General features: G+C 45.0%; 1 protein-coding gene across 1 annotated transcript in view; it reads left to right on the top strand.

Moving 5' to 3' along the window:
• Positions 1–5699, top strand: part of LOC125949465 (uncharacterized) — a 109890-nt gene extending 104191 nt beyond the window's left edge. Inside the window, exons 15-16 of the mRNA XM_049676476.1 lie at positions 4479–4637; positions 4756–5699. Of these exons, the coding sequence (XP_049532433.1) occupies positions 4479–4637; positions 4756–5699 (1103 nt within the window). The remainder of the gene's footprint in view (positions 1–4478; positions 4638–4755) is intronic.
• The last annotated feature ends 7214 nt before the right edge of the window (positions 5700–12913 follow it).

Consider the following 12913-nt stretch of genomic DNA (forward strand, 5'->3'; position numbering starts at 1 on the left):
GAAGGCGAATCAAAGCTATTCTTACTCCAGCCGGAAACAAAGAACATCTTAATTACTTCTTTTTTCGCCTCTACTTTTACATTTTTGCTCTACTTTTGCTCACCATAAAAACGTTTCGCAAACTACAGCACATCGCATCCCAATCTCATCACAAATGGTTCTTCGCATCCTGATCTCTACCATACATGGTATTCAAGCGCAAGCATTCGGGATGCCTTTTGAAATTGATTATTAGCCGCTTTACCAGATCCATAAATCCCATAAAGCAGTTCCCGTGTGCCCGTGGGTGATATGTAAAACTCGCAGTGCGGTCGACACCCCGCCTCTCGCTCTCTGCGCATCCCAACTCATCTCATGCAGTCAATGACGACCAGCAGCAGAAACAGCCGATTGCAGTGCAGAGTCGTCCGTCGTCGGAGGAAACTCTGCATGAAAATTTGCCGAAAAACCGCAACCATCGGACGAGGACGATCCAAACCCCTCCCCTGGTGTCGTCGTCGTGGTCGCCACCGTCATCGGGACCCCCCGTATAAAACCCGTTGACAAACATAATGCGGCTTTATCCTTTCCTTTCTCCCGAGTTTCCGTTCGTTTTTTTTTTTTTTGTGGCCGTTTTTCTGTAACGAACCGGCCAAGTCGGGGTCCGGAGTTCGGGTGGTGCAGTGAAATGAATTTGTCAGCCCGAACGCCATGCCCGGCGGAAGGCATCGATGCACCGCGTCAAACCGTTTCGAAGGGAGAAGAGACTCTCAAGGACTCTCAAGGGGGTGCCCTGATGACGTCGTCGTCGTCGGGGGATGGAAAATAGTTTGAAGCTAAACCGCACGGCGCCATCCCCCTTTTACTCCAGCACTCGTCGTGGGTCTCGTGCGTCCGGTTCGGAGGGATAAACTCATCAAGCTTAAATCTGCTGCTGGCTGTCTGCTGACACGGCACTCACACACACACACACACACACACACACAAATGCGACGCGCGCGCTCCACCACGCCATCATGTGTAAATGCCTTGAGCATGCTCGTTGGCAAAATCCAGACGAAAGGATGTGGCTGGTGGGCAATAAAATTCAAACCATTTCCTCCGGCACCCTTTACGGGGACGGGGGAAAGTGGAGAAGAGGAAGAGGGCCTTAGCTCCACATCCGGCTGCTCCACGCTTGGCCACCAACCAACGGACAGGAGGGGTGGGGTGGGGTGGCTGGTGCCTTTAGACAAATGACACCCTTCGAGCAGGAAGCTTTATACTTTCGAGCGAAGCTTTTACCTTTCACCGACAGAACGACGACCAGAACGTCGTCGACGACGGTGGCAAAAAGGGAAGAAAAAAGAGGAAACGATATCCCACCCTTCGACTCACCCACTCCACCCATAAGACCAGCACCACACCCACCGGTTCCCGGGCCATCCGTCACGGGAATGCACCACCACCGACGGCATGGTGGTCGGTCGGTCGGTGGGAAAATGGAGGGGGATGGAAGCTGTTTTTGTTTCATTTTGCTGAGTGCTTTCGGGTTGCTGGTGCTGATGCTGCTGCTGCTCCGCACCAATGGATTAAGCTCACGGAAGGAATGACACACGAGGAGGAGAAGAAAGAAGGGGGGCACTGTGAAAATGGTGAGAGGCACGCTTCCTAGCTACCACGAGTCCGTCAGCTGGAGAATGGATTCGAGTGAAGGATTGAAAACAGCAAAAAAAAAACACACAGGAAGAAGAGAAGGGGGAGAAAAAAAAACATCGAAGCGGATCACCCCGCTGGTGCTGGTTTCCGGTCCGGTTCCTTTTCCGGCGTCATTTGCAGATATTCCCCTGGACGCTATCCAGCAGGGCCAAGGCCGGGCTGCTTTTCGGGAGGATTTCGTTTAGAACGTTCCCGAGGTCCCGCCGGTTCCGTGCAAACTTGCAAACAAAGAAGCAGCTCCGCAACTCCGCGAACGGTCGCCCAGCATCGGTCCGTGAGACCAAAAACGGTGGTGCAATCCGTGAGGGCCATGAGCGCAATCCGTGCTAGACGATGCACACGAAGCGAGGAAGAAAAGTGTTAAAGGTTCTGGGCTAGAGGTGCTAAGTTATTAGTTTGTTTGTGCACTTTCTGGCACCGCCGCTCGCTGCTCGACACCGCCACCACTTACCGTGCCTCAACCATCGGTCATCGTCTTAAAGGATGAAACGCTCAAAGAAGCGAAGGAACGCTAAACGAGGAATTTATCATGTGCTTCCTGTGAGTGAGCTTCTGCACCGTACAATGCCTCGACGCCAAGTGAAGCAATAAAAACCTTCCGGTAGTGGCAATAGGCAGCCCACCCGGTTAGTCCTTTAAGGCTAACAAGAGAGGTGGAGGTTGTTTTCTGGACGGAGTAGAGAGAGGGACACGGGGAAAGATTTAGCGTCTGTCTAGCGACAAACGATTGTCCTTCGCGTCGCAAAGTGCAGGAGATGAAAATGGAAAGCAGTGCCACCGCGTCGGTCACCCTTTTGGCGCGATTCAATCGTTCTTGCCCCGCGTTGGGTTCGCTGGTTAGTGCGCAAATGTCCGTTTCTCATCGATAGTCTAACGAGAATGCATTAGCCGGCTGGGTAGAATATGTTCGAATGTTTTATGCATTACGCAGTTTGTCGAGAGAGAGAAGCTAAAGTGAAGCGAATGGTGAGAGCTTGTCCAACCTGGAGCTTGATACATTGTTGGCGCTACATGAAGATGTCAATACCTTTGTTCGTGTCAATACCTCGCCCCTTTGAAATCTAATTAATAAAATAATCCTCCAATTAACGATTATTAAATGAAACTCCGCAGGATTAAACATTAAATTATTCCTATTTATGACGCACATGAAGATCTATTCACATGGAGATCAATTTCTACATTGGGACAGGTTGCATCGGTTTCATGCCCTTTCAAAACACTCCAAATAGCTTGAAAGCTGTTAGTAGCTTGCTATTTCATTTGAAAAGCTTAATAATAAACCTGATAAATAAGTATTATTTTTCATTTATTCTTTTAGCTGCAAGCATTCCATTTTTCGCTTACATGTTCATTATCAATTTCTGTCAATTCTTCACATGTTTGTCTCAGATTCAGAATTACGTAATTGCATTTCTTCGTTAAATCTTTCTACTTCATTCCATTGGACTAATCAAATATAAAAATAAGGCTAAAATAAGTGTGGTGGGCAGTTCTACGACTATTTCTATAATCGCTCCATCCTTAGGATCGCTGTCTAATTGTCAATCCTTATTCGTTAATTATAATATTAAATCACCAGTATCAACTGTAATTATTTCTTAGGGATGTTAATGGATTGTATTGTCCTTCTATTTTAATAGAGAGCATTGAGTGCCAATCCATGATTGTACATGGTTTTTTAAAGCCTCGACCGACCAAGGATGTTTTCCTACTTTCTGGTTCCTATTTTATATGGAATTCAATTTCAATTTTTTTATAATTCTTCGATCTCTGGTCATTATTCGTCGACCACCGAATCAACCAAATAAGAGGCTTTTACTTAGCTAGTAAAGATCATTCACTAACCAAAAATAAGGCAGTATCTACGATTTTTATAGGTTTCATGACTGCACTCTACCTATGTCGGTTCAATACTTTTCCCCCCATTGCCGAAAATATTTCAAAGTGGTTGAGCGGTTAGCCGCAAATGTAAAAACAATCACATTAGGAAGTTAATCACCTCACTACCAACGAAAGCCAGCTCGATGGTTGCAGCAGCACTTTTATCGCGTCTTAACCATATGTACCTTTCCTTATGCGCATCAACACACACTCAATCGATACCGTGTTGTTTGAGCAAATTAGCTCCAGTCAATTACATTTCTTAATTTGAAGTCATTACAAACGCGCACTGCCGCCATAAGTTAGCTGTCTCATGCATCTATAATTCATTTCATGAACACAAAATATTAGGAAATATGATGGCCAGCGAAATGGAAAATGTGCACACCAGCAAATCGCTTCCTGGTTTCCTCCGGCCAATCGATCAGGCTTCCTGTACATCAATCTTGGTTTTCTGTCAGCACTTATCAACCAACCAGAGCGTTGCATGCATATGGCAGCAATACACTCAGAGCAAACGATAAAAAGGATTTGTATTGTTGAACAATTAAATTTCAATACTAAACCTGTCTGCACATCGGTGTTGTACTGCGATTTACTTCTTTTCTGATTGTGTTACTCTAAGTATTTGAAAGCATCACAAAAGTTTGAAATTCCATCTAATATCATCGTTTTTGTCCGTCTAGTGTTTCCCAAAATGACGAATCTCTACCAATAATTACTGCTAATAAAACAGAACAGAAAAAAGGGATTCATCACAAGATCGGCAATACTGTTCGGCAAAGAGTTCCTCATCGCAAACACCTTTCGGTGCATTCACTGTCCACCACAGTTCCGAGTTTACACGGCAACGGGAAATTTTGGACTTGCATTAATCCCCCACATCCTTTCCTTCTGTCTCTCGCCTCTCTTTCCAGACGGCAGCGAAGGGTTTGCGATTCTACCGTTTGCCGCCCTGCTTACCGGAGCCCTCTTCACCATCGGCATTGCGGTGCTGCTGATCGTGGTGTTAGCGATACGCCGGAAACGGGACGGTCACGGTGCGGGACTGTGCGATGGCAAGGAGAAGCATATCGGTACGCCATACAGAACGCACACACAACGCTACGAGCGTGTCGTTACTAGTATAACCACCACCTAACGAGCTTGTCATTCCCGCTCTTGCCCCTCTCTCGGTTTCCCTTATTTTCCCAGGAATGGACATCACCGTGACGACACCGCTCGAGATGGGTATGGGTCAGCAGAAGTACGTCGTCGCCTACACGCTCAAGCAGGGCGTCGAGAAGCAACCGGACATTCTGAGCGCCCAAAAGACGCAGGGATCGGCAAGCGTACCCTCGATCAAGGATATGGGTGCTGGCCGAGCGGGGTCACCGGTCGGTATGATGATGCGTCCCCCGGAGCTAGCAACCGGTACCATCTATACCGCTACCACCGGTACGACCGGTTACGATCATCAGCAAAAATCAACACCATCCAGCCGGCAGAGCACACTGAAGCGTACGGCCGACAGTACGGCCAACAGCTACAGCCTACTACAACAGCAGCAGCACCTCAGCGGTACCAGCAAATACTCGACGGAGCTGCTCGAATACGAGAAACCTTACACGACACCATCATCCACGGCGGCGACGACGACGGCAACTGCAGCAACAGCAGCATCGGCAGTGACGTCAGCGATGACAGCTGGTGGACAACACACGCTACAGTACAACCACAACCCACCACCGCTGGTCGATCCGTATGCGTACAAGAGCTCACCGAGCGATACCACCATGATGGGCTACCGGTTGCCGGGACTTACCGGATCCACCGGTGAACCATATCACAACAGCCAGCATCAGCATAGCAATCACCACACGGGTGGTAGTGGTAGTACCAGTCTGAAGACTTCGGCTCTCGGTAGTGGTCAGGTCGTTAGCCGCACAAACACCGGGGGTCCCGGAACGAACCCGGAGTATCGTTACTCGGGTTCGGAGTTTGTGACGGATCTGCTCGACTTTAGCACCGCACCGTCCCCTTCATCGTCGCACTCGCACCCCCCGGGAGGTATCGGGGGTACGGCCACGCTGACGAAAAACCGAAATCGACAGCACATCATCACCGATACGCTGCCCGGTCCAGAAAGTTGCGTGTAAAGTAGTGCACAGCAGATCAATACGCTGGCTGGCTGGCTGGCTGGCTGGCCACTGCACTGAATGCATGAACCATAGACTTATACAGAGAGAGAGAACGAAAGAGAGAGAAAGAGAGAGAAAGATGAAACTGTTAGATTGAAGACAGATTGCGTTGTTCATTGTTGTCCGTTAACCAAAAACCAAGACTTCGTTATCATGGCGGTGTGATTGCCACGGTGTGTGGCGTCAGTTCAGCATCTTCTCGACCAATTCCCAGCATCCCTGGCAGAGACCTTAACGCTACTTCCAAATGATTGTGCCGCCTTCGTTTCTCCAGTACTGCACTAGATCTTGCATGCCCCCCCCTTCTTGTTCCGATGACTTGCAACAATCCTTATTTACCGGTTGGTCGGTCAGCTTCGGTACTGACCGGAATATGTGTATGTGTGTATGTGTGCTGTGTGTATGTTTGAACATTAACAGCCATTGCTATCAGCGCACGAAGCGCTGTGTTTTCCGTTTTTGGAGCGAATGGATAGGAATGGTTTTTACAACACTCGCTTGCTAAACTGTTTTAGTTACTCGCTAGAGACAGGAACACGCGAAGAAAAGATAAAATGGATTTTTGGGGTGCTGCGCTGAGCATGATGAGGAATCTCGCCTCGCCCAGTTGGTGCGCGATCCTTTTTGGCAATGGGTAGAACAGAGTGGCAGCTTGGCGGATGTATTTAAAGAGACACAGTCTTCCATTAAGCCGAACGAGATAATACGACTAGCAAAGCTACAATGACGCTGCTACAGAAGCGGGAAACTTCATTTGCAACGATTAATTTACTAATTAGAAGGCCAAAACAAATGCATCGCTAATTTTTAAAATGATTTTCGTACTGATTCCATAAAACCGAAGCTGATGGTGCGTAACGATGGTAACCATACACGATTATCTACCAGAGTGGCAGAGAAAATTAGCATTCCTTTTATTTGAATCAAGTTTTAAAATAATGTCTGTCCTAACACTCATAGTATAACAATACGAGTAGGAAAACGATCACGCCAACTTCATCCTACTAGCTATTGAAAGCAGTAGGATAAGAACGGTTACACCCTCTCTTTAGACTCGCTATGATATTTTCCGACTGGTCGTTCGAAGTTATAATTAAGTTTCTTCATTTTTTCTGCGAGTAGAGATTGTTAGGTCCAATGTTAGGTCGTCCGTGAGAATCAAGAGAAGCGTTCTAGAAGTACATAGACGCGGTATCATTCCCTCGCCCGTTCCAAGAAACCAGATAAGAAAACGCGTTAACTCATACACATATAGTCTGTCCCAATAGAGCATATCCAAAGGAAATATCGAATGCAACTGAAATGATCATATCACCACCACCCCCGGGCCCTATTCCCCGTATCCCCTGTACAAGGAAATGTTTTATGTAAAAGTGACCATTGCTGCTGGCAGTTAGACAGTGGGCGATTAGAAATCAACAGGACTTTGTCATAATGGCTGATATAGCATAAAACAGAAAAGCTTCTGAACACAAAACCAAAGCCACTGTCATCCTTGTCATTTAACCGTTGTGAAAGGTGGCTTTCAATGGAATCAGAACCAGTCAGAACCAGTACATCCGTACATAGGTGGTGCATGCATCCAGCAGGAAGCATTTGTTGTAGCTAAATGCAATAATCCGAACACACAAATGAAAAACCATCGCTGATCGCGACGCTTGATTGTTGTTTTCTCATTGCGCGGTGGAATATTAGAAGAAGAACAAAACGAACAAACGAAACGGTGGAGAAGCGAACGCTCGTTACGAACCCGATACCTGTCAGTAGTAGCCAATGTGTACATATCCGTCTAGTGTAAATTGTTCGGACGTCGATTCCAAAAACCCTATCCAAGAAATTGCTTCCCTGAAAACAGCCCAGTTACCATGTAAATAGTCCACTCCAATAGTCCAGTCCAATCGAATGGAAAGATGGGTGGAAGATCTGAACGAATCGAATCCATAAACAATCCCGCAACTAACTGTTACTACAAAACCCTAGACCAATACCGATGCCGCGGTGGCGGATAGTAGATACTGGGAGAACTGCGAGACTTGGAACACAATGGAAAGTTATCGAATCCTAATTAATCGTAGGCGCGCTAGTGAACCGTGAATCGTGTACAGTAATGAAGCCAATATACACGTAGGCTGCAGCTCACGGTGGTCACGGCCGTGCAAAAGGACAACTGAGCACCGGTGCACCGGTGGTGTATATATGAATAGTTTAAGCATGGAATCGATGGCAGACCGAGTCGCCTACATAATCGGTTGCTGACAACTGAGCCTACGAATGAAGCCTAATGTAAGCGGTGGACGAAAATCGCTTGTTTTGTTTTTGTCGGAACATTGTTTTTCGTCGTGAAGGAGGAGGTGGAGGAGGAAAAGGAGGAGGGTTTGTAGAGTTCGCACCCCCGGGGGGTGGGGATCGGTACCGGGTGCGGTGTGCATGTGCGCCATATCGCTCGCTGTCAATGATGAGTCAATAAAAAAGTCTAAATAATGGTGTTTTTCTAAAAAAAAACGAAGGTTCACATCGAAATCATTTGATGTTTAATGCTATGATGACCGAATCGAAGGAGCCTGGGTTATTACATGACGGTAAGAATTTTCTCTGTGATTATCAACATTATTATGGTTTTCCTTTATTTATTCCTAATCTTACAGAAGAGTAGCTTTGCCGTCGTATCAAAAGCTAGTTATCAGGTGAAATCCCACGTGAAGCTTCGCTGGTATTACGCCAGAAATACTGTTATACCGAGCATGCGCAATACTTATTCTGAAGCTTCGTTGAGCTACTAAAGAGGAACTTCTTGCTTCTGCCATACAGCGTCATCTGATGTTTCTGTCCTGTCAACGAAGGAAGCTCAAGAACAAATTGAAAGTTATTTTGCAAAGTTGCAAACAGATGCGTGAAGCGTTTGCGGAGAGAAATTTGCACACAATGCAATTGTCGTTGTTCGGTTAGAATTGTACACTTTGCCTTAGAATTTCCTGGATATCAACCAACATTCCGAGATAAACCATATTGTGTAAGACATATTTACTATCAATTTGAATAATTTTCACTGACAACACGATTGCATGCACGAAAGCTTTGCGCGTTAGCTAAAATTCTGCTCCGCGAACATGAATTCACTATCATGCAACATCAGCGGATTCGGAAAATTCTCTGTCACAACATTTGCATGATAGTTGTGATGACTAGCAGTATTTGAATTGTGAAACAGCCTATTCTGTTTGAAATTCGTGTGGTGGCACTTCAGTTACATTTTCTTTGATCCTTGATTTGCTCAAGCGGAAGCACGATCAGTATATTATTTAAATCCATATTTGAAGGTTATCATAGTATTTCGATGTCGGTTTTTATTGGAATCCATGAATAATTCTATTTTAATTATGATTTTTTTTTAATTCAAATTCGTGACAATCATTCCAATGCAGAATAAATTCTAAAGCGTGACATGTTCATCAAACAATAAGTACTCTTAACTACAACTTTTGTGGGATAGTAGGTGTGGTTTTGGACTGGTTTTTATATACAGCATGTTTAGCTTTAAAACTAAAAAGAGAATCTTTTCATTTTTTAACTGCATGTTTTGCGGTGCTTACCATAGCTCGATGGCGAAACATCTGAGGCATAACATTTTTATTCTTTCGTTATATATTGAACTTTTCCAGATGAAACAATCGAATTATTTTTAAATTTTCTTTTTTTTTTAGTTTTGAACGCCTTTTGAAGTCACAAAACTAAATTTGCGACGATGATGACTAAGACCGGATTAAATGAACTTTGATGTTCTGTCAAAGTTTTATATGATTGTTTAAAATATTTTACAACTTCAATAGGAAAATACGACTGGTGTACCTGGTGAATAAGGTGCAGATAAAATGTTTAAAAAAATCAAAAGCATCAGCCGTGCCGTTTCGACGCTAACCTGGGCGCATAAACTTATCGCTTTATGGGTTGTTCACCAATAAAATCTTTTCAAAAAATCATGTTAACTTCGAATTGTTCATAGAAATTGTTAGCTTCTATAGGTTCATTCCACTCCTATATTTTATCTATCAATCATCCATAAGTTACAATATCGGTACCTAAAACTTCAAAGGCACATTCATTCATGAATGATGAACAGAATGAATTCGTTATACTTTTTGATTTCTCCTCTATTTTCAAACAGCCGCCCGTTATCCATATAATGAATTTACGTTCCTTCTTCATCGGTTTCGAGCCCTTACCTTCCAATAGTTCCCCTCCTTTTTCCCATCCGCTTAATGGCCATTCCCCACGCTTCCAATAGCGCGTCAACTGAATTCCCCTAGTACGCCGCAACATCGTCACTTCGCATCGCGATGTTGCTTCAGGCAGAACCCGAACGGTCGAAAGTGTATCATCATCATCGTTCAGCATCATCAGGTGACTTCGTGGGGAACCGAAGCCGCTTCGTTTCGCCATATGCGCTGTGCCTGTTTCAGTTCCTCTGCAATTCGCCCTATGCTGCTCGGCAAAACTCCTTTCCCGGAAAACAACCCCAGACCGAGCCCCTCCTTCAACCGAGCGTCCAAACGACGATGACGACGTCGTCAAAATAAGCACTCGAAAAGCACCCGGCATATACCGGTGGACCAGCATCCGGCTCAACAAAAGAACACAACGTGTTCAACATGTCATTTTGTACGAACGGCGTGCCTGCGAGCGAACATCGCGGACTACAGGCGTCCGGCCAAACGACGCTCACACGCTCACCTTGGCTCCCGTTGGCCACGTTTTCCATCGTGATCGTGGCGCTAACCGAATCGACGGGCGATAGAGGAACAGGAACCAGAACAGGAGAGCAAAAGAGTAAGAGTGTGTGTGAGAGAGAGAGAGAAAGCAAAGAGGGGCGCTGGAATGTTAGTTTTCTCGGATGGTTTTCCACGACTGCAAAGCACAGCGACTGCCCGTTGAACTTGAGACTTGTGCTAGTCGTGGCCGACGGTAAGATACACATTGTGCCGTTTCCGTCTGGTCGAAATGAAAAAAAAGACACCAACACACACAAACACACATGGCCATACGTCCCCTCCAAACCCTTAACCTCATTTCCAATGCAAATTTGCATACTCAGTCGTACCACAAAATCGGTGCATTTGTTCGACTAAATCCTTGCTTCCTGAGCGCTCTATTGTTTGTGCTTTGATTAGGCTCGAGGAATTCTTCTGGCCCGTACGTACCTCATCGATGGCAGCGAAGGTCTGGCCGTTGTTCAACGGGTGTGTTGAGCCACAAATCTTGCTCTCCCCACAACGACAGCAACTTGTTGTTGCTGACTTGCCGAGTTGCCGAGAAGGAGGAGGAGGAGGAAAAGGAGGAGAAGGAGGAAGAGAAGAAGGACACTCTCATACCAGGAAAGGGGTCGCATCTCTAGAGAGGTTTTGCTGGAGCTGAAGCACTGAGGCGCAAGCATGCCGCATGACATAGAACATTGGTACTGCATTCGGTTGCAATCCTTTGGGATTGCAGATGATTCATCAAAACTGAGCAGAGCTTCGCCGTGCTGCCGGTGTGTCTGGCCTTTCGATGATATTTCTTCCGAGCCCGAGTCCACACCGGCGTGCGGATGAACGATTTTAGGAAAATTATGGCATGTTTCTGTTTGGAAACAACAATCTTAACAACGATCTGAACCAGTTTTGGCTGGTACTTGTGCTGATGTCCTTTTCTCTCGAATTTCTCTAGAATTTCTGCTGTATAGCAATGCAATAAGCGGTTAGAAAAGACACTTTGTTATCCCTTTTATGCCCTCAAGATTCTCGATTTTAAAGCAACAATCTTAACGTCTGTTTAGTAGCTCTTTTTATTGGAATTTTTGTGATGTCTTTGTAAGATTAAGTGAAAATCGTCATTTTAATGTACGTCCTTGGATGAGTAATTCAAGTCTACAACAGCGTATCTTGCACAGAGGATAACACAAAAGTTTTGCACTTAATTTAAAAGAAAATCGTTGAAAATATTTTGATGAAATTAAAAGCAAGATTATCACAGATCATCAATAGATTTCAAAAAAACCAAAAAGTAGCATAAGAAATTGCTACAACAATATATAATATTACAACATATAAACTATTACAACATATAAAACTTGAAGCACTGATTGGACACGCACAATCGACATGTTGTTAAGAACTCTCCTTTGCATCAATGATATCATCACCTTAACCCTGATTTAAGACAATAAGTAAAGGGCTTACGTACCCAATTAATTATGCATTAATTAATACTGCATCTTTACTGACTTGAATCTATCCCCATTGATCCTATGCTAGCACTTCCGGCCATTTCAAACCCATATACTAAGCCACTCAAGGTATAATTAATACAATTTCAATAGCTTGACAAAATAAGAAACGTTGGTTTTACCAATGGTTTCTCATAACAGTGAAAAAATCTCTAAGCCAACATTTACTTTCCATCTGAATCGAGTGCAAAGTGCTACAAAAACTATCCCCATCCACGTCTAAACTGCACACCCCGCCACACCCCCTGGCACTGTCTGAACAAATTTCTTGGCAATCTGTTACACTATTGCCACTACTTATTGGTTTTATCCATCTCCAATAGAAGTCCGATGGGGCATAGCGAGCGAACGAGATTCCAGCAAAGGTAGAAACGTAGCCATCAAAAGACAGAGTGGCCAGAGTCCGCGAGTTGGTGAAAACAAAAGAATATAATTGGAAAAGTTTCGCAATAAAAGAATCGGCTCACACGGTACTGCAGCCCTCGTAACCCAACGATGAAGCTGATCAAGCATGGTTGCGCACAGCAATTGATGTGTTTTTGTGACAGATTCGATTTGTTGACGATCCGGTTATCCACAGGACTAGACCACAGCTCGGGGGTCCTGCAGTGGGGCAAAAACTATATCCTTTAAAGCAAAACTTATTGCTGAGCTAATTGCAACGATAAGAAGTAACCTCAATCATCCACCAACGCCACCACCATTAAGTTTCATCCATTCATTCTGCTCACCGCTGATGACGCGATACTATGGAATCAAACTCCAAACATTTACTTTATGAAGAATCCACCCCGCCCTGAAATCGTTATCTAGTGGTTGAAGTATGTGAGCCTGTGTATGTGTGTGTGTGCGTATGTGCTTTCTTCCAGAGCGTACACTTGCCAGGAACGGTAGACAAACTCTTTTGAATGCA

This window comes from Anopheles darlingi, chromosome 2 (genome assembly GCF_943734745.1).
Source record: "Anopheles darlingi chromosome 2, idAnoDarlMG_H_01, whole genome shotgun sequence".
NCBI classification, from domain to species: Eukaryota; Metazoa; Arthropoda; class Insecta; order Diptera; family Culicidae; genus Anopheles; species Anopheles darlingi.